This window comes from Sinocyclocheilus anshuiensis, unplaced genomic scaffold (assembly GCF_001515605.1).
Source record: "Sinocyclocheilus anshuiensis isolate Anshui unplaced genomic scaffold, SAMN03320099.WGS_v1.1 scaffold248, whole genome shotgun sequence".
Classification (NCBI taxonomy): Eukaryota; Metazoa; Chordata; class Actinopteri; order Cypriniformes; family Cyprinidae; genus Sinocyclocheilus; species Sinocyclocheilus anshuiensis.
This window is the reverse complement of record NW_015555734.1, coordinates 1,359,970-1,381,286: the sequence shown is the minus strand read 5'-3', so window position 1 is coordinate 1,381,286 and position 21,317 is coordinate 1,359,970. Positions and strand designations below refer to the sequence as shown.

Here is a 21,317-nt window from a genome sequence, read left to right as displayed (position 1 = left end):
AATGAGTCAAAAGTATCAATTATTATATTAATTTAAACAATTATTATCAATAAATTATTATATTAATTAAATAACATAAATATATCATAGCCTTAGTCCATCTTGACTGACATTTTTTTAAATTTTTCATTCATTTTTGTTTATATTAGTGAATGTTCACATTGCACAGTGCACATCCTAATACAGTGAGCGGCCGGAAGCTAGCGACCTCTCCTGGTTGGAGTTAGTATTAACATCATAAACTGAGAGCAAACTTTCCGTGACTTACTTTTCAAATGTTTTAAAATTGATCATCCGAGTCTAATATGATCCAGCGGACCGTACTAAAAGACGTAGCGGGCCGCAGGTTGCCCATCCCTGTTGTAGATGTCCTTCAAAGAAATTCAGCTGATTTCATCGCCACTATGTGGGCACTGCGCGCTATAGCATCACTGTAAAGTTAGGAAAGAACATATCAGACGATACTTGTCATCTCTTCATAACTCAAAGGTTTGCATAGGTTAACATGACACCCGAATGCCACAAATGTTAATAGCACATAGCAGCCGTTGCTGCCAAAATCATTTTGGCAGAACTCTTAAGGGTGCTTAACAAACGTAACGATAACATTAAATTTGTTTGCGTATATATAATATTCATATGCCAGATTTTTTTTACATTTCACAGAGGGCATTAATCTAGATTTATACAGTTCGGTGCTTTTAATGTACGCCTACTATTCAAAAAGCACCTAGAAATCTAGGTAGTATTTACCGTGGCTCATGAATATTCAAATCGGGGGGCGCGGTCCGTCCGGCTTCGGGGAAACGGAAGCGGAAGTGCCGCCATCTCCTCGTACCAGCCGAGCAACAGCAGGGTCAGTACAGATGTTATTTGAGAAAGTAGCGCTATTATATTCGCAAAAGCGGTTACATGACACGTTCTATATATAAATGCCGAGCACGACTCGAGGGGCGATAGTTGTGAAGGAAAACCGCTGCCGAGTCACTCTGTCACGCACTCACACGCGTCTCTTTATGAGTTGAGTTAGCATAGCGCGGCAGCTCACGTCTCTAGATGAGTGTTTTTAATTTAGCACCGTGACAGAGGCAACAGCGCGCTCCTTTACTCCCGTCTCCACTGACAATAACCCGCTTTCTGCTATTCGGCTGGATGTCTGGTGGTGTTTGAGAGGAAGAACAGAAGCTCAGCGGTAAGTAGCCTCAGCTAGCTGATCTCTAGTTGGCTTGGCAGTGATCTCTTTCTATCAGTTTGAGCCACGGTGGCTTGTTCGGTGCTGAAGTTACTTTAGAAGAGTTGTCTAACGGCTGGGAATAAATGCTGTTTAATTTGTTAGCTGGGTGGAGGTCTAGAGAGGTTTGAGCAGATGTCTGTTACCCCCACTGTCATCTGCTCAGACAAAGATAAACAACACGGCACTTCAACTGATCTGATGCAGATCCTATTCACCAACCGTCAGATTTCACACACTTTTCCAAGCAACAGTTGTCGTAGATAAGTTCACTGAATGTTGCTTGTCGCCTCATCAACTTGCTTTTGAAAACCACCTGTTGACCCCTGATTTTACTGTTTTGAATGGAGGTTGAAATTAAAGGTCTGCGGTGTCGTTGACAACAGTTCATTCAGACTTTTGTACTTCGCTCCTGACATCCTCAAGGCGGCTGTGGGACTGTTATCAGGGCAAAGCCTTATGCAACAGGGCTGCATATTAATACACCCTATCATCAACCACTACTTATCGCCTGTTCTTCCTGGATTGACCGACACTTAGAAGTACATTTTTAGTATATTTGCCGAAATATAATAATGTCACTTTAATGTAGTCAAGGGTGCTAATGTAGTGTATTAGTTTATTATTATGAATAGGTCATTCTAGTAACTCCATTATTCCTGTGCTATACAATGTGTTTAATTTAATGTTAACCATGTAAAGCGTGACATGAAATAATAGTCAGGGAAAATTTTTATTTTTTATAATTTCACATTCAATCTTCAAATTAATGTACAAACAACATAAAGTACTGTGATAATTGAGAGAAAAATGGTCCTTAAAATTCTATTTTATATTTGATACATAATTGATGTATGGGAAATCAAATATACCTAAATGACTTCCATTCAGTAAATGTTCATCTTGAACTATTTATGGTATAACTGTTATTATGTTTACTTGATAAAAAAAAATCATTAAAGATTTCACGGTAAAAAGTACCACGACATGAAGGTGGGCATTTTTACTGCGATGCTAAAAGGCTTTTTTTCTTACTAAAAAAAATAAGAATTATCAATCAGAAGCCATGTAGTCATTTGTTCAACAACTTTTTCAGCAAAGTTTTGATCATACTGTTAATTTAGCGGCCTTAGAAATCTATGTATCAAATATGATAGTAGGCTTTATAGGGTTAACGTGTCTGTGTGATTTGATGTTGATTGAAGTTATAGATGTTATGTTTTGTACATCACAGCAGGTGTTGAGCTTCAGCTTTGTTGTAGTTTCTCTAGCCCTACACCCAGCTGATATTACAAATGAGCAATGTACAGTGCCCTCAGGCACGGTCCGCTATTACTGCATTTTCTCGATTGTCAAAGAGTGGAATTGAATGTCTATTGTGTTTTTAAGCCAACACAGTGCTGCACCAGCTTTCCTCCCTGTATGTTGTACCTCCCGTCTAAATCTCTGTTCTTCTCGTAGATAATTCACCCCACATCTGTGCTTCTGGGCCCTCATGTGGCCGCCGTGCAGAGGTTTGGAACAGTGGACAGGCTAAGCACTCAGAGACCCCGACCTGAGCACACACACAAAGAGAGACCGAGAGGGGGGGAGAGAGACTGACACTCCCAGGTATAGTACACTTCACAGACGCTTCCTGGAGCCAGACTCACACGTCATCAGATGCTCTTGTGTTTACAGGGCTTTTAGGTTGGGGAATTCCTGGGGCTGCGCTTCCATGGTTATGTTAGATTGGTTCTTTTTTTTTAATCGATGGAGAGATGGATAGCATTTGAATAGCAGCCAAAGCATTTCCTTTTTGTGTTTTGATAAATGTCCTGCTGGTACCTCCTGGTCATTCTTAGATATGAAAGTTTGTTTCAGAGCTGATACACTCCCTTTTGAAAAATGTGACGGCTTTATTTGCCTTTGTATCTGTCCATATTAATGTTTTATTGACATTGCTTTACAAGGTCCCAGATTTTGCAGAACCTGATAGCCAGCCTGTTGCCATGTCGACATCATCTCTGCGGCGACAAGTGAAGAACATTGTTCACAATTACTCAGAGGCAGAGATAAAGGTTAGACTTTTACCTTTGTAACCCAGCATTCATTCTCTCTCTTTTTTTTTTTTCACACTCTTCTCCAGCTTGGCCTTGAAACTGTCTTCTTATGCAAGTCTTTTAGTTCCTGATAAATGTTTTGTACTTCTGCCCTTCATTTTTTTGACTGAATGAAACTGTAAGCAGTCATACAAAAGAGGCAGGAATTCATTCATTTGTTTTTATCAGTTATTTCAGTTTAGGCTAAAAAACTGGTGACCAAAAATGCTGAACACAAAATCTTAAGAAATCTCGTCATGTTTTTTTGCAGAGATTTCTTGACTAAAGAGTAAAAGAGTGTCACAACGTTGGTCAGCGAAATAAGGTTATGTTTGGAATAGCATACTACTGTAATACTTTAGTCCATACTTTTTCTGTAGTGTAGTAGTTCGGTATATTTGCACAGTTCGCTAACTTTTTATTTGCCTGTATTATAAAGATAATCTACTGTATTCTCTGAAACATGCAGTATATAACGGAGCATACTGCGTGAGATACGGTATACCATAATGCAATGTGCTGATCTTCAATTTTTAGTGTTATAAATTACCCGGAAGCCATAACAACTTCAATCTATTTTGTAGAACTGGGCACTTAAGTGGTATATACAGTGCAGTGGCAATTCTTAACCTGTTGTTTATCTTTTTAAATGTTTTTGTTTTGTTTAGTTTTTTTTTCATTTATAATTATTTAAAAAATATATATATTTTTTACTTGACAGCACTAGCTGAATAAACATGCAATGTTATGCGGTCATGTAGCATAATTCTGTTTAAAATATTTCTAGTTGCACACAGTATATGGTTTCACATACTTAAAAAATAGTAGGCATCATACAATGTGTACTGCACTGTGTTCTGTAAGCATTAACAGACACTTTAAGTAAAGTTCATTGAACTTTATTTTGTGTTTTCTCCAGGTTAGGGAAGCAACCTCTAATGACCCATGGGGTCCCTCTAGCTCTCTGATGTCAGAGATTGCTGACCTGACATACAATGTTGTGGCCTTCTCAGAGATTATGAGCATGGTCTGGAAGAGACTCAACGACCATGGGAAGAACTGGAGACATGTATATAAAGTAAGTTTAATGGTTTTACCCTTTCTAGTGTTAGATTTGGTATATGGGGCTATAAAAACAATCTGATTGTATTTTATACTCTCGCTTTTTCTCAGGCTATGACTCTTATGGAGTATCTGATAAAGACGGGTTCAGAGAGAGTGGCACAGCAATGCAGGGAAAACATCTACGCCGTTCAGACGCTCAAAGATTTCCAGTACATTGACAGAGATGGCAAGGACCAGGTACACACAAACAGGAAGTTATATTTATACACACACGCAAATAAAATGTGTTATCTCTCTTTCATTAAGGAAATAAAAGGAGAGCTCTCAGTGTTAGTTTTGAAGTGTCCTTCAACATGTTAGTAACTGTTCTCATATGTGATTCACACACTACAGCAGTCTCTCACTCAAGGTCTCTATGTGCAGTCAATTCAAACGCCCTGACTTTAAACCAAGGTCTTTCTCCCACTCACATTTAAACCACAAAAACATCAGCCCAATCTTCAACCCTCTAGGTTTTATTTTATTTTAGTCACCCCATTATTTTCGCATGCACTACCTCAAACTTAACAACTTATTTAATTTAATTATTCTTTTTTTTATTTATTTATTTAATTTTTACTTATTCATTCCGATGCTGGACATATTAGACTCCTAATCTAACATATTAGAATTGCACATATGCTTTGTACAAAACAAAATAAGTTCATAGATAATGAATGTAGCGTTACATTTTATGTGTATGTTTCAGGGTGTGAATGTACGGGAAAAGGCCAAGCAGCTGGTGACTTTGCTAAAAGATGAGGAGAGGCTACGAGAGGAGAGGATCCATGCACTCAAGACCAAAGAGAAGATGGCACAGACCAGCAGTGGTAAGAACTAGAAGTGCTTTGCAGTAGGAGGGGCTTATGAAGGAGTCAGGGCGGACACTCAGATGTTTGTCAGCACCCTTATAAGAATGCTTTGGCCGAGTCTGAAGGTTGGCAAACATTTTGCTCTGGATGCACTTTTAGGGACCGATACTCCACCATCTATTAATGCATCATAATGGCTGTCATTTGACTCCTCCCTTAGCATCTTCGGCCCCTTCTGCTCCTGCTTTAGGGGGAGGACTGCACTCGGGAGCAGACGCTGAGCAGGCGTGGCCCCAGAGCTCTGGAGAGGAGGACCTGCAGCTCCAGCTGGCACTGGCCATGAGCAAGGAGGAGGCGGAGCAGGTAAAATCTCAGCGATCAGGTTTTCAGGCTGCAGGTAAAATGTAGTACTGAGGTGGTTCAGAGACAGGAAGATGAATAGTTGTTCTACCAGGAATGGAAAGAGCTGTGTAGGCATGCTTAATGTGAAATTGGATTTTAGCAGAACTATACGCAAGGGATAATGTGCAGTCAGCTGGTCATTAGTGCAGAATAAATCCTGACATGGTGATCAGGTCTTCAAGGGTTAGTTCACCCAAAAATGAAAATTCTGTCATTAATTACACACCCTCATGTCGTTCCACACCCCTAAGACCTTCGTTCATCTTCAGAACACAAATTAAGATATTTTTTATCAAGTCCGATGGCTCAGAGAGGCCTCCATTGACAGCAACGCCACCCAAACTCTCAAGATCCATAAAGGTACTAAAGACGTCGTTAAAACAGTCGACGTGACTACAGTGGTTCTAAAATAATTTTATGAAGCGACGAAAATACTTTTAACAAAAAAAACGACTTTATTCAACAACCTCTTCTCTTCTGTGTCATTCTCATACGTTGTTTACGTCCAGCGCTTCCAGGTTCTACGTCAGAATGCTGGCTCATTATTGGACGGCTCCTGCATCAGCATCACACGCATGCGTCGAGCTGCTCACATGTACAGCTTTGGCCAATAATGAGCCGGCGTTCGGACGTAGAACACGGAAGCCTTCACTGTGCTTACTGCGTTAACCGCGTAAGGATAATGACAGGGAAGAGAAGAGATTGCTGAATAAAGTTATTTTTGTTTTGTTTTTGCGCACAAAAAGTATTCTCGTCGCTTCATAAAATTATTGTAGAACCACTGTAGTCACGTCGACTGTTTTAACGACTTCTTTAGTACCTTTATGGATCTTGAAACTTTGAGTGGCGTTGCTGTCAATGGAGGCCTGTCTGAGCCATCGGATTTGATCAAAAATATCTTAATTTGTGTTCTGAAGATGAACAAAGGTCTTAGGGGTGTGGAACGACATGAGGGTGAGTAATTAATTTTCATTTTTGGGTGAACTAACCCTTTCATTTTGTGATAATGAACAATTGACTGTATGTTATCCTGCTTATTACATGGAAATTAATAAACAAATTGACATGTAAAGAAAGAAGGTAGCTCAGGAAATTGTTTGCCTGGGACAGTGGTCAATTATATACTTTAGTGGCCATTATATAAACATTTTTGACAGCAAAATGTATTCTATTCAAATCAAGTAGTCCAGATAGTCTTGTAATTAATTGCTCTAATGGACTGTGTGACTTTTGAAATATATTTTTGCATACCATTATTGATTTTAGAACATGCCAGTGAGTTACAACTTGTACTTACTAGGGGTGGGAATCACAGGTTACCTCACGATATGATACGTTACACGATACATGGCTCACGATACCGATAATATCATGATACAGCAATTCTGCGATAATCGATATATTTCTAGACAATCCTATAATGATACATCATGATATCTGTCTATGAAAACAAAATGCCTGTGAAAAGGTGCAGGTTCTCTCTATTCATTCAAATCCAAACTGCTGAAAATTCTTCAAAATTTGTGCAAAAATTACAATTCTGTCATTTACTCACTCTCAAGTTGTTTTAAACCTGAATAAGTTTCTTTCTATAGAATGTGGCTAACAGAGCAGTTGCTGGTCCCCAGTGACTTCCATAGTATTTTTTTTTCCTTCTATCAAAGTTAATGGGGACCAGCAACTGTTTGGTTACCCAAAATATCTTCTTTTGTGTTCAGCACAAGAAAGAAATTAATACAGGTTTGGGACAACATGAGAGAGTAAATAATTACATGCAAATAATGCAGTTCTTGCATATCGCATGCTTTGTCAATTTTGTTTGTCCCATCAATGGTATTATAAAGCCGAGGTGGGTCCAGACTTTGGACTTAAACGTGGCTGGGGCATCTATTAATTTACTCACACTGCTGTTCGCCATCCCATTAAAAACCTCTTTTTCTTAGGCTAGTTAACTTATGTTCACATTTCCCTCATTCATGTATTGAGCGCCAACTCGAGGAGCCATGAAGTAGCAGCGCTGGGAGAAAGGAAATCTATATAGAGAGCCTTATTTTATTAATTAAAATATTGATAATTTGCGCCAGACTATCGATTCTCGTATCGCACGGACAAAGATAATGATATATTGCCATATTGATATTTTGTCCCACCCCTAGTACTTACATGTATATAATAATATAATAACTGTGGCTTCCCAATCAGAGCTCAACAGTGAGTTTTTTTTTTCCTGCTTGCTGGGTCGGACCAGTAGCTAAGATTGGCCGGGCAATATTTAAGTGGCACCCAACACAATTTTAGATTTTTATAAAAAATTATAATTTATAGCATATATTTTATCATTTTTATTGGAATTTCAATTAATTTTTTATGTTTACACTCACAATTTTTACACTTTTAATGTAACTTTTTTTGTAATTTTTTAATTACATTATTATTATCTATTGCAATAAAATTTTTTCATAATAAATTATAGTAGTAATAATTGTATAATAATAATAATAATAATAATAATAATACAAGATGTTTACAAATTATAAAAAGGTGTGTACAAAAAATTTAAGATATAGCACTGCCCCAGTGGGTCAAGTGACGGTTCTGTCAACTGGCTCAACTCCCTCCCACTGGCCCCGGGCCATCCTTACTGTTGAGCTCTACTAATAATAACCATCTTTAAAGCTCCCTTAATCTGCCTTCTTCCCTAACTGCCATCATAAAATAGAAATATGGGCTGTTTCTCTAATAAAGTACAATAAAGCACATTAAACATTAGAGCCTCTGCACAGTTTCTGCACATTTCCCCTCTCACTCCTTCACTCACAACTGTCCTCACCCTGCCCCCCTCCTTCAGACTAGCAAAGACCCTCTGGAAGATGCAGAGCTCCGCTACGCACTCACAGTCAGCCAGGAGACTCACCAAAAGGTCAGGGAGCAAAAATTCATCCAGGTCACAGTGGATGAACCCTTCCTTTGCTATCCTCTTCCCTCTCAAATCACAGATCAGCCTGAAATAATACATACATCAGTTTGATCATGGAGCTATTGAAATATCTAAGAAATATCTAGTAAGTGCTTTTAAAAAGGTTAAAAATTTCCATTGTTCTTTTGTGTTGAGCTTACCTCTTGTTAATCATTTCCGCTGTTTGAATTCTTCTGAACAAATTGTTGACTTTTGCATGATGAAACCAATGAGTAATTTCAAAAGTACCTATAATTCTCAGTAATCGTTCATTCTTTGTAATTCCACCAGAGCTTATCAATGCAAAATCAGAGTAGATGAACTGCCCTCTACTTCCAAATGTTGTTGATTTTTGTCTAACTCAAGCCGTGAAGCACAACTCTGAAGCTGGTGAGACATGGGAGTCAGGTTGCCACAGTTCATTAGACTCCATTTCCCATCAGCCCACAGAACTTGGTTCACTGTGATGATGTGACGGTGGTGTGTGATTGGCAGGAGGAGCGTCTGCGCAGGGGAGACGACCTGAGGCTGCAGATGGCCATCGAGGAGAGTAAGAGGGAGAAATCCAAGCCCGAGGAGGTGTGTGATTGTGTGCGATTGTGTCAGCAAGAGATCATGCTTGACGAGCTGTTCTTATAGGACGAGAGCGTGAGGTGTACACATGGTAGCGTGTTGTGTTACCGAGGGTTGCGTGTTTGTGTACCTGCCTCTCACTCTCCAAGAGTTACCTGCTCTGTCTGTGTCTCTCACCCTGCGTACGCGCTTTAGCACAACGATGTGTGTGAGCTTGTTTCACTTCCTCTAGAGTTTCCTCCTCCTTAACCATTTCGCCACACTAGCTATTATTGAACCACTTGCAAGTGTAAGTGTCTGTCCTCTCTGTACATACAAGTTTCCCTCTCACACTTTTGCTTTCTCGCGCGCTCCTTTCCGATGAGGACGTTCTTATTGACGTGTCTCTCTCTCAGTCGTCTCTGATGGAGTTGAGTGCCGTAGATCCATGGGGGGCTCCTGCGACGGGCTCCGCAGGACCCTCTCCTCCTCCCGCTTTGGCTCCTGCGTCTACCGCTGGGCCATGGGGCCCCGCTGACCCGTGGGGAGCCGCCTCCCCCGCCTCTCCCCAGAGTGCTGACCCCTGGGGAGGAGCACCGGCAACAGTAGCCCCGGACCCATGGGGCGACTCGTCCTCTAGAGTGAACTCTGACCCCTGGGCGTCCACAGGTGAGAGTGTCAAGGATGTGTCCTCCCAGTGTCCTCTGTGTCTTTACCCTGGCTTTTCCTCTTTATTCGTGGTGTCCTCTGATCCTTGACCTTTCCTTGTATCCCCTCCAGCTGTGACCCCTCCAAGTGCCGACCCTTGGGCTCCCTCAGTGGCTCCGGCCCCTACCCCGCTCTCAGGGTCAACCGATCCCTGGGCAGCGGAAGGAGCTGCCCCTGCCACTGATGGTCTGATCTCTGACCCCTGGAGTGGTTCATTTAAACAAACTAACGGCACAGGTATACTTGCGCATGTAAATGCATAGATGCACTTATCATAGGGGTGTCCAATCCTGGTCTGGCAGGGACAATGTCCTGCACTGCTTGGCTCCAACTAGTCTGAACATACCTGCTTGGAAGTTTCTAGTAATGCTGAAGACTTTGATTACCTTGGTTCAGGTGTGTTTAAATGGAGGCTGGAGCTAAACTCTGCAGAACAGTGACCCTCCAGGAGCAGGATTGGACACCCCTGACTTGTCCAAAGATAAATTACATTGCCAGGGGTGCACATAAGTGGTCCGCAGGTCCGCATGCGCGACCAAAATAAGAAATGCGCTGTGTAAATTAGTTCAGAGCATGCATTTGCGTACCGACATGGTTGACATGCACAGTTACCATTTTAGATCGACAAACTACTGTATAAGATTTCTATTAGGGCTGCACGATAAATCGCATGCGATATTTAACATGCGATTTATCGTGCAGCCCTAATTTCTATTCAAACTGAAAGCATAAATCTAGGCTACCCGCTAACGTTTTCAAAGCACAATGCAAAACTGTTACATTTCATTCACTGACGCTCTACAATCGGAAGCGCATATACTTACTTGCCGGCAACCCGCCAAAATAGAAGCTTGCTGATTTTAAGTTTGAAAATGAAAAATTCAAATAATTCAAATTAAAAATAATAATTAAGGTTCAAATTAAAATAATAATAATAATAAAATATTAGCATTTTATTTTTAAGTTTACTATAAAATAATTGTATTTGTATTTAATACTCCCTTTTTATTTTTAAATAAAATACTATTATCACACTTTATTATTTAGTTTATTATTTTATTAAAAAAAAAAACTAAATAAAGTGCAATAATATTATCAATATTATTAATTAATTTTTTTGTAGTTATATTTGATGGGTCACACCATGTGCCGTGTGAGGACCAAACCCCTGTACATTGCCTTAGACACAACAGTGTGTTTGCTGGTAATTCTCACACATTTTTACTCTATGCTGCCCACACTGCAGCTGAAGAGGTTTTGTACTTTATACTGGTGTATTGACTCTTTGCTAAGCCCTGCCCCCTTGGCTACTCTTGTTCGTTTACACAGGCATTATGGAAGGTTTCACAGGATGATCTGGAGGTTTCCAGAAATAAAATGGATAATATTGTTATGTGGGCTGGAAGGAACTGCAATGTTGAAGTGTTTTATCTGCTTTTTCTTGGGGAAAATCTTTTTTTAATGAACTGTACATTTTCACTATCTCTGAGAAACAACAGTCCAGAAGTCATTCATTTCCAATGGAGAGTAGATTGCAGATATTGGTTGATAGCATGTATGGTGCATCCCTAAATAAAATAAATAAATGCTTGGTAGTATTTGTCAGTAATGTGTTTAAGGCGGGGCTTAGCAAAGGATCAGTTGGACAGCAATCCTGTTTTTTTTTGTTAGTCATAGATTGTATTGTTAAACCATTTACATGTAATTCTTTTTGCCTCGTTCTTTTTCCATTCACAGCAGATCCAGAGAGAAGAGGCTCCTCAGTGACAGGAGGTGATACTGGAGGTGGAGGCAGCACAGGCTCTCCGGTGCCCTTTGATCTTTCATCGCTCAGTTCCTCCTTGCCTGTTCGAAAAACACCAGAGTCATTCTTGGGTCCCAATGCTGCACTCGTGGATTTGGACTCGCTAGTATCATCAAAACCCAAACCTAAACAAGCACCACCGCCAAGCATCTCCTCCACATCTCACAACCCCTTCCTACAGACGCAAGGTGTAAATTTAAAATAGACCACATTTAGAGAGGAATTATGTTTTGTTTAACCCTCTAACATTAGTTTTCTCCTTTTAATTTAGGTCCCTCCTCAACAGGTATGGGAGTTACTCCAGGCAGTACCATTTCCAGTAGAGGGGTGTCTCCGACCCCGCCTTCTGCTTCTAATCCTTTTGGCGCGACCCCGATGGCATCCATCTCCCCTCAACCTTCTTCGCTCAGTCTAAGCCAGCTCCGCACGAGCCCCATTCCCCAGAATCCTATGCTGGGTCACATGCCTCCACCAGCAGTGGGAATGGTTCAGCCGGGGATGGGCATGCCAGGAATGGGGGTCCCTATGGTGGTCCCTGGTATGGGCATGGGAATGGTACAATCCAGCCCAATGGGCATGCCTTTTGGTGGAATATCCCCCATGGGTCCTGCAGGAAATCCCTTGCTAATGGGCCCCGGAGGCCCTGCGCAGCCTGCACTGATTTTGGGCGGGCCGTCGGGGGTGGGTGGAGTAATGGGAACAGGAGGATCCATGGGAGGTGGAACCACAGGCGCAAGCACCAATCCTTTCCTTCTTTGAGAGATTTCACAAATCCCGTGTGCCCTGTCCACTCAACAACCAATCCAAACCTGCCCTACCAACACAAACAGTTTGTGTGTGACAAAAAAAAGAAATGTGTGTACATCTCTATATTTAATGAAAAGGTAAAAACAAAAATTTTATTTTCTTTCACAAAACAGCATTTCAAAAAAAAAAAAAACTTTTCATTTTATTTTACACAGTATTTGAAGTCTATTTATTTCCCTATTAGTTAAATTTTTTCTTTGATAGACATGGATGATTGGTGGGTTCATTCAATGAATGCAGGCTGTTAATATTGTTATATTATTAGGATGATTGTTATTGTTCAGAAACATGAAGATAAGGGAGGAGGAAAACAAGCCACTAATGAACTCAATCATACACCCCTTTCTCCCCCTTTCATTGATGACCCTCTGATGAAAGAGTGCATGAAGGATGACTGTGACGGGCTTGCCCTGAACAGACAGAAAAATTCAGCTGTGTTTTATTCACAGCTCTAGTAAAAATCATTCAATAGATGTATTACTTTTAATTTAATGTGTAATCTTGTAATTTATTTTAATCGTATGTCTCTGACTCCTGGGATTGATTAAACCAAGGAAAATCGCACTGGAAATTGCCATTGAAACAGATGCCTGCTTGGTCTCCTTTGACCACCTGCGAAATTTCAAGTCTACGTCACGTGGTACACATGAAGAGATGCTGTGTGTGTGTGTGTGCGCTCGCGCGTATATGAGAGAGCGTGTATGATGTGTGCATTGTTTTCACTCGGTCCTCTGCTGTGCTTCTGATGGGGATTCATCAGCATAGTCTCACTTTCAGCACTCTTAACTTGTTATAAAGGTCCTTCTTTTCAAACATTTATTTTTGCAGTCGTAAGAATCAAAGCATTAATTCGACACCTGTTCACATGAGAATCAGAGCTTGTCTTTACATTTCACTTCAGCACCTTTTTTCCTTGAACATTTACACAGAAAATGGGAAAGTGTCAGCGCTTCTGAAACTGAAAAAGAATTATCTGAGTGATCGTATGTGAAATCATATAAAATTGGGGACAGAATGACATGATCCATGCTGTTAATCTTTATTTACTTTGAATGAATTATTTTATATATGAAAATTTTAGAGATTTTTCTCTAATATTGGCTATGGTCAAAAATTGTGTGGTGTTGACTGAACATTCACATTAAAAAATAAAATGGAGAAAAAAAAAAATCAAAGAAATTTAAAATAAAAATTAAATAATTCCACACAAAAAATTGTCCAAGCTTTTTTTGTTACATTGGTTTGCTTTTAAATGGCAATTAAAATGATAGACATTAGACATTTCCTTTTATTATTTTTTGTTTAATTGGAGACCGACATTAGCTCCCCAAGGGGATTTGCCATGTGACAAAGTGTAATAATATAAAGCAATAAATGTCATAATTGGTTTCAGTCAAAATACACCCATACTGTATGTATTGTCATAATATAACTGCATTTATTCGACCACAAATTGTTAGTGTACATGCAATTTAAGATAATTTCTTTGGTCAGAAGTTCTTTCAATAACTATTGAACTGACTAAAGTGTCAAAAAAGCCTGTATCAACATTCATCAAAAACCGAGCCATTGTCAACTGGCTAAAGCTTTGGAAATGCTAACGTTATTTACATTGTAATACGCTGACGTAAAAGGCAGCCTGGTGTGCATTGATCCACCCCAACGTTCAAGGTCTGGAGCGGTTCAGGAAAAAAACCTGATAAATATTTTGCATTGTACGTTTTGGTTAACCTGACAATTTGGTGCTGGTTATCATTTGTCTCCAGCACTTCAACATACAGTTGACTATAGCAGCACCATTGTGCTGTATCTATCATAAGGCAGAAGTGAACTGAAAGGAAACAAACAGCTGAATGATGATCATTGTTACAATGGTGCTGCTTTTGTTCCACATACAAATGAAACAGGATGAATGGGTTAGCCTCACCTCCTTTTTGACAGAATCATGCCTCAATAATTAGCTCATGTTTTCTTAACTGTGTATTTATATGTATATCGGCAAACTAAATTATTCAATCAATGAATCCCAATCAAAATCATCCTGGATTTCCTCACTGTTGCCTTTCTTGAAGTGTGGACGTCCTGTTGGGGTCAGTGGTTGAGTTTGAAGTGCTGCATAAAGACATAATGACATCATATTAGGATGCTTGAGCAATTCGACCAATATGGCGACACTCATTTCCTTTCTGAGTGACAATAGGGGCACTTAAATAGATCATACACAAAATGAAAAATCTATCATCATTTACTCACCCTCATGGCATTTCAAACCAATATCATTATCTTTCTTCTGCAGAACATTACAGAATATACTTTGAAAAATGTCTCTGTATTTTTTGTCTATACAATGAAAGTCAATAGGGTCCAAAACAGCATTTAGACCTGATTGACTTTCATTGTGTGGGTAAAAACAGTTCAAACTTTCTCCAAAACATCTTCTTTATGTTCCACAGCAGAAAGCAAGTCATGGAATGGTTTGAAACTACATTAGGGCGGGTAATCACATGACAGAACTTTCATTTTTGGGTGAACTATCCCTTTAAGTTTAGATGCACAGTGGACCTGTAAGGATTTAAGGGGGCTGTCGACATACCGTTAGGAGTCAGTGGCTGGCTCGTGGTGGGCTGCAGCCCCGGGGATCTCTGTGCTGTCCGGTTCTGGGTGTGAGGGGTCAGGGTTCTCCTGGTACTTTGGATGGGAGGTTCACCAGTACCAGGAGGGAGTTGGGAGGAGTAGATGAGTGGAGATGGTTGAGTTAAACTAGCCAGGCTGGGAAGGTTAGTGGTCGGCATATTGATAGGAGGTGGGGCCATTTGTCCAAAAGAGGAGGGACCACCAGAAGATGAATTAATGAGACCCTTCTGAGTGAAGAATCGGTTGAGTGAATCACACAGCGAGGTGAAGAGCGTCGAATCCAACGCCCAGTCACAGAGCTCGGCCTGACGCATGCTCTCTACCAGGTCTGCATGAGAACAACACAGATAGAGACACTTGATAAATCTCCCCTACAGTGATGTACAGCAGTTTTGTAGTATTTGGATGCATTCATAAATTAACAAACCTTTAAGCAACATTACACACAGAATTTTTGCCATTCGTTTAGATGGTTCATTCATGGATGAAGTCCATTCATTTAGATGGTTCATATTAATAAGCTGGTTCAGAAAATGCAACCATTATCCTTTTTTCAGCTAAATGAATATTTAGGTAAAAAGTGTTTTATTTTTTTATTTTCTTCGATTCAGTTACATATACTGTAGGGTTCCCACACTTAATGACCAATGAATTTCCAAGGCCTTTTTCTAGTCGTTTGTGATTACAGAATAAGGATTTTTTGAAAATTATATTTAAAGGAAAAACTAATATCTAGCCAAAGAAATATTTTAAAAACACTAACTGATCATAACTAGGCAAGGCAAGGCAAGTTTATTTATATAGCACATTTCATACACAATGGTAATTCAAAGTGCTTTACATAAAAGAAAAGAAAAAAATAATCACAACAATAAAACAAGGAATTTAAAAACTTTTAAAATTATTTAAAATGAATTTAAGACAGTTAAAAATAGAAAATGATTATACATAAAATACATTGCAATCATTTCGGATTGCATAAAATACAGTGCAATACATAAAATACAGTGCAATCAGTTCGGACATCGCACAGTGCTCATTCAATAAATGCACAGCTAAACAGATGAGTTTTGAGTCTAGATTTAAATGTGACTAATGTTTTAGCACATCTGATCTCTTCTGGAAGCTGGTTCCAACTGCGGGCGGCAAAATAGCTAAAAGCGGATTCCCCTTGTTTTGTGTGAACCCTTGGTATTTCTAACTGACTCGATCCTAATGATCTGAGTGGTCTGTTAGGTTTATAATCAGTGAACATATCTACTATGTATTTAGGTCCTAGGCCATTGAGTGATTTATAAACGAGTAAAAGTATTTTAAAATCAATCCTAAATATAACTGGTAGCCAGTGTAACTAACCTACACTAGAGGTCTACACTACAACTAACCTAACTAGAGGTCCTTACACTAGAGGTCTTGGAACTAAAAAAAAAGTTATAAGTATAGTATATATATATATATATTTATTTTTTTTATTTTTATTTTTTTAAGACTACAACTTAAATTTAAAAGTTCAGGAACAACAGTCACCAACACTCACCAAGGCTGAATTTATTTGATCAAAAATACTGTAAAAACTGTATTATTGTGAAATATTATTACAAATTAAAATAACTGTTTTGTAATTTAATATATTTTAAAATATAATTTATTTGCCTGTGATGGCAATTTTGTTTGCTTAATACATTTTAATTTATATATAATATATAATAGAGGTTTTCCAGGACAGTGCGAACCCTGTAGATAAATTAAAGTGTTGTTTTAATAGTTCAGTGTTTAGTGTAAATGCATGAGTATTAATAATATAAGTTAATTAATCATACATCCTTATAATTATGTATTTAAAAAAGACATTTAATGGTTTCAGAAGTTAGCTACTGTATGTTTTTTTTTTGTTGCATGTAGTCTAGCAATTTTCTACCAAATGTAGTAGTTTTTAACTACTTTAAATTATAAGAAGATTGCATCTTGCCAAGTTACAGTTTCAAAATAGCTTCCCATCAGTGCAAAATAGTGCTTCTGGATGAACAAATTCCAAAATGGTCACATTGAAACTAAACTGTAAATCCAGAGTGGAAAGTGAAAGCATGTTGTGCATTATAGATCTCAGTGTATGGTTGAGTACTGACCAGGGTGACTGGTGAGATCAATGTTAGCCCAGTCCAGACTGCTAGCAATTCTGAAACTCTCTCTCAAAGAGTCAGCGTTACTGAACCAATCTGCAGGAACAACTGAAACAGAGAGAGAATGAGAGGATCGGGTCATCAGGACACTCTCATCCCATCAACACCTCACTACTGAGCAGTTACACTCACCATTACCGTGTAGCAGCTTGTCAGGCTCAGTGTTGGAGTTTGGATGAATGTTAGAGTTCTGGCTTGGGTTTAGGTTGTGGATAAAACTAAAGTTAGTATTGGGTGTATTTGGGTTGAAGTTGCCATTGGTATTCAGGTTTGGGTTAAGAGCAGGGGTGATGGTATATTGGTTAATATTAAGGTTTGGACAGGGACAGGGGCAGGGGGAGAGAGGAGGCAGGGTTGGCGTGTGGAGCGGTGTACTGTCATGGGTAAGTCCAAGTAAATTGGCAACATCCGCTATGAGAGAGAGTGAGAGAGAGATTCTGAATCATTAAGCTCACCTACACTGTCACATCTTATACCGACTTGATTCTGAATCAAAATTGATTCTGAAGTAAATGATAAGCTAAAGGAAAAGAGTTGCACAATCGATTTACTTACATTGTGAGGTGACTCTCTGTCTCACAGAGCGACAGAGGGACTGGAAGGAATTGTACAGATCTGGTAGGTTCAAATCAGCAAAGGAGAATCGGAGAGGGGGATCAGCATGAGGGTTTGAAGGAAAAGATGTAGCTATTGGGATGCTTGGACGCTGCTGCGGAAACAATGTTTGCAGAGATTAATTTGAGAGTTATTTGGATAAACAATATGTTATATACAACTTAAAAGAATAGTTCAGCCAAAAATGAATGAAAAATGAAATTGATTTACTCATCCTCACACCCAAACGCCAATTTATTTTCTTCCAACATCATTTTCTTTCATTGATTGTATTGTGTATTGTAAAGAAGCAAATACAACATGAATAGAATTGAGCATTCAAGCAGCTCTTTTCCACAACAACAATTCATAGGGGTTTAAGTTCCAACAAAGTCTTTTTCAGTCCGCACTAGGGGCCAGATTTACTAAACAGGACCAATTCATGTGAGACTGCAATGCCATAAAAGCACAGATTGGAGTGGAACGTTCTGCTGACAATGCGAAAATTAAAGAACACAGATGCAGCCAGTGCATTTGCATAATGACCAACACAATCTCATATTAAAAGCAGGGCAAATTAACAACTATCACAGTCATGTCCAGCGCAAAATGGGTTAAGACATGTTTTTGTGGGCGAGTGAAAGGGAAGCTCCTACAAAAGCATAAGGTCAGCTGAAAAAGTAACTGTCCACATCTTTTAATTGCTCATTTTTCACTGCGTGTCTTTAGTAAATCTTGACAGTAATTTTTTAATGCCAAAAGAGGGTTTGTGCTGGTGCAAGCTGTCAATAAACTGGCAATATCTCCTAAGTTGACACCTTTAGAAAATGGCACCTCTGTTTGATGTCAATGTCATTTGGTTACGTTATATGTGAGAACCAAAGACAATAATGGCATCGAAGCACCACTTTTGTAGATCATACGACTGTAAGCTGGCATCTGTTTTGTAAATGCATGGTCTGGATCTTACTGTGAACAATTCATCCATGTCATCTTTCAGTAAAAATGACAGGCTTCTTTCTCTCTGTGACACACATTATTGTGTTCACTTTTAAACCTCACCCCTGCACAATCGATTGCAAACTTACATTAATTTACGAGTGCAACACCAACATCACTAAATCCAATCAACAACCAATGGACAGAGTCCCCACTCAACATAGTATTTTCGATATTTTGTTACAGATGTACATCACAATATGGAAGAAAATATTGGTTGCTACTTTCATTTCATCTCGACTTTAAGCAGGACTTCGGAAAATTTGTAATATAACACACAAATCATATGGACTACTTTTATGATGCTTTTAGCACTTTTTAAAGTTTGACAGACATGGTCACTCTGGTACAACTGTCTTCTTTGTATTCCATGGCTAAAAATAATACCATACAGGTTTAAAACAACATGATTGTGAGAAAATAATGACCTTATTTTCAGTTTATTTGAACTTGATTTCTCTAAGAAGATGCATGCATTCAAATTCCCTATAAATGAAAGTAATTCTGAAGTCTACCAGTCACTAGCTCTCTTTTGTTTACCTCACACTCTCATTTCCTCATTCTTAGACCTCAAGCTCTGCTATAAGAGGATCTTAATCCTTAATAGAAATAGAAAAGCAGAAGAAATGACTTTGAACCTTGCAAGGAGAGGGAGAGAACATGCTTTTGGTGTCTGGCTGAGGTGGGAGGAGCTCTGCTTGACTGACAGGCACTTGGGCCTCGGAGGAAGGAGCCTGAAAGAGGGATGTTGGTGAGTGAAATACTGATCTCACAGATGTGATGACAATGTTTCATGTGACATACCCTTACATCCTCCTCTTTAGGATAAGGACGTTTGACTCCTCTGGGTTGAGTTGAGTCAGGTGGTACATCCATCGTCCAGTATGACCCCTAAAACAGGTGATTATTTTAGCTTCAGTATTAGTAAGCAAAAGAGTGGATTTGAGAGTGTTAAAACAGTTAAAAAAGTTAATAGCATGGCAATAATAATCTTTCCTATTTAAACTGAATAAACCTCAGATATTAATGAACAAAATAATAAAATAATTTGGCTACATCACCTTCCCAGGATCGCTCTGTGGTCGAGGAACTTTCCGGAAACATTTATTGAGGGACAAATTGTGTCGAATTGAGTTCTAGGAGACAAAACAGAGATGTGTCTATACATAATGTATATATATGTATCAGACATGCTGTACATTACTGTACAAAGGTTTCGGGTCAGTAAGATATTTTTTTTTGAAGAAGAAATTATTACTTTTATTCAGCAAGGATGCATTAAATGAATCAGAAATAACAGTAAAAAATTTTACTGTTCTTTTGAACTTGCCATTTGTCAGAATCTTGAAAAATGCATTATGGTTTAGTTTCCACAAAAATATTAATCAGCACAACTGTTTCCAACACTGATAATAATAAGAAAGTTTCTTGAGCAGCAAAAAGCATATTAGAATACTTTCTGAAGGACACTGAAGACTGGAGTAATGACTGCTGAAAATTCAGCTTTGCCATCACAAGAATAACATTTTAAAATATATTAAATTAGAAAAGTTACTTTAAATTAACATAATATTTCACAATATAACTGTTTTTTACTGTATTTTTGATCAAATAAATGCAGCCTTGGTGAGCATAAGAGACTTCTTTGAAAAATAACGGAAGTGTATATCTCAATCTTTATATCATTTCTATATAATATAATCATTTTCTAAAATCAGTTTTTAAACATGTCCAGATTCCTCAGATAATCAGCACCATTTCCGGTTAAATAGCATCACATATCATTTAACTTTACTCGTGAAGTAGAAGAGATTGCAACACATTTCCTGTAAAATATCACTACACACAAACTGTCATTTTACATTGACAGAAAATCTGTTATAAATCTGTGCGGTGAATCATACACAATTTTTAAGTACACAGTAATGAAAAGCAGCCTGTTCACTTTGACACCTCACTAAAACACAGAAGCTTTATTTTGATGGTAGGATATGATGCAAAACCAGCTCCCCAGAAATTCAAGTCAGTGTTATATCTATCAATAGAGAAATTGAGCCACTGGACAGTAGAAACGTCATGTTTACTTGCTCCATGGGCTCAGTGAGATTCATTCAGGGCTCTGAAATCGAACATCTATCAAAGTCAATGGTGATAGTTTTTTTGGTCAGTGGCATATATCGATGGCAATTCTCTAAATGACTCAATAACACATTTTCCTTGTACCTTGAATATTTTTTTTATATATATTTTTAGTATAGTACTTTTAAAGTACTTTTTTTTTAATCAAACAAAATATATTTACAAATAAAAAAAAAAATTCTACATTTTTTAAAGGGGTCAAAAAATATTCATAAAGTTTTTTTAGGTGTCACACCATCTGACATTTTACAACCTGAACTAACCTTGCCTTGTCAAAAAGACAACATGGTCAAATTATCTGATATTTTGTAAAG

The 21,317-nt window shown here is 38.6% G+C and overlaps 2 protein-coding genes across 8 annotated transcripts in view; one reads left to right on the top strand and one right to left on the bottom strand.

Moving 5' to 3' along the window:
* The first annotated feature begins 801 nt into the window (after positions 1-801).
* LOC107672968 (epsin-1-like) lies at positions 802-12,487 on the top strand. 4 transcript variants are annotated; one of them, XM_016466354.1, is made up of 13 exons: positions 802-1,192; positions 2,693-2,842; positions 3,191-3,291; positions 4,232-4,390; positions 4,486-4,614; positions 5,126-5,246; positions 5,449-5,591; positions 8,479-8,550; positions 9,082-9,165; positions 9,555-9,807; positions 9,919-10,083; positions 11,587-11,838; positions 11,922-12,487. In XM_016466354.1, exons 3-13 carry the CDS (start codon positions 3,223-3,225, stop codon positions 12,407-12,409), a joined length of 1,935 nt encoding a protein of 644 aa, XP_016321840.1. In that variant the 5' UTR covers positions 802-1,192; positions 2,693-2,842; positions 3,191-3,222; the 3' UTR covers positions 12,410-12,487. The 4 variants fall into 4 exon arrangements, with proteins under 4 accessions (XP_016321840.1, XP_016321839.1, XP_016321841.1 ...); XM_016466353.1 differs by having other exon boundaries at positions 11,584-11,838; XM_016466355.1 differs by lacking the exon at positions 8,479-8,550 and having other exon boundaries at positions 11,584-11,838.
* Positions 12,488-12,710: 223 nt separating this feature from the next.
* LOC107672970 (forkhead box protein J2-like) overlaps positions 12,711-21,317 on the bottom strand; it is a 10,352-nt gene continuing 1,745 nt past the window's right edge. The window contains exons 3-10 of one of the 4 annotated variants that reach the window (XM_016466360.1): positions 19,926-20,000; positions 19,669-19,755; positions 19,503-19,598; positions 17,827-17,980; positions 17,404-17,682; positions 17,218-17,319; positions 15,051-15,419; positions 12,711-14,569 (exon numbers count right to left, since the gene is read on the bottom strand). In XM_016466360.1, the coding sequence (XP_016321846.1) occupies positions 14,466-14,569; positions 15,051-15,419; positions 17,218-17,319; positions 17,404-17,682; positions 17,827-17,980; positions 19,503-19,598; positions 19,669-19,755; positions 19,926-20,000 (1,266 nt within the window). In that variant the 3' untranslated portion in view covers positions 12,711-14,465. The remainder of the gene's footprint in view (positions 14,570-15,050; positions 15,420-17,217; positions 17,320-17,403; positions 17,683-17,826; positions 17,981-19,502; positions 19,599-19,668; positions 19,756-19,925; positions 20,001-21,317) is intronic. The other 3 variants (XM_016466362.1, XM_016466361.1, XM_016466363.1) reach the window with 3 other exon arrangements.

Coding starts and splice junctions, on each gene's coding strand:
- LOC107672968 (XM_016466353.1), top strand. CDS start 3,223: ATGTCGACATCATCTCTGCGGCGACAAGTGAAGAACATTGTTCACAAT. Junction 5,247..5,448: donor GATGGCACAGACCAGCAGTG/GTAAGAACTAGA, acceptor CTCCTCCCTTAG/CATCTTCGGCCCCTTCTGCT. Junction 5,592..8,478: donor GCAAGGAGGAGGCGGAGCAG/GTAAAATCTCAG, acceptor CCCCTCCTTCAG/ACTAGCAAAGACCCTCTGGA.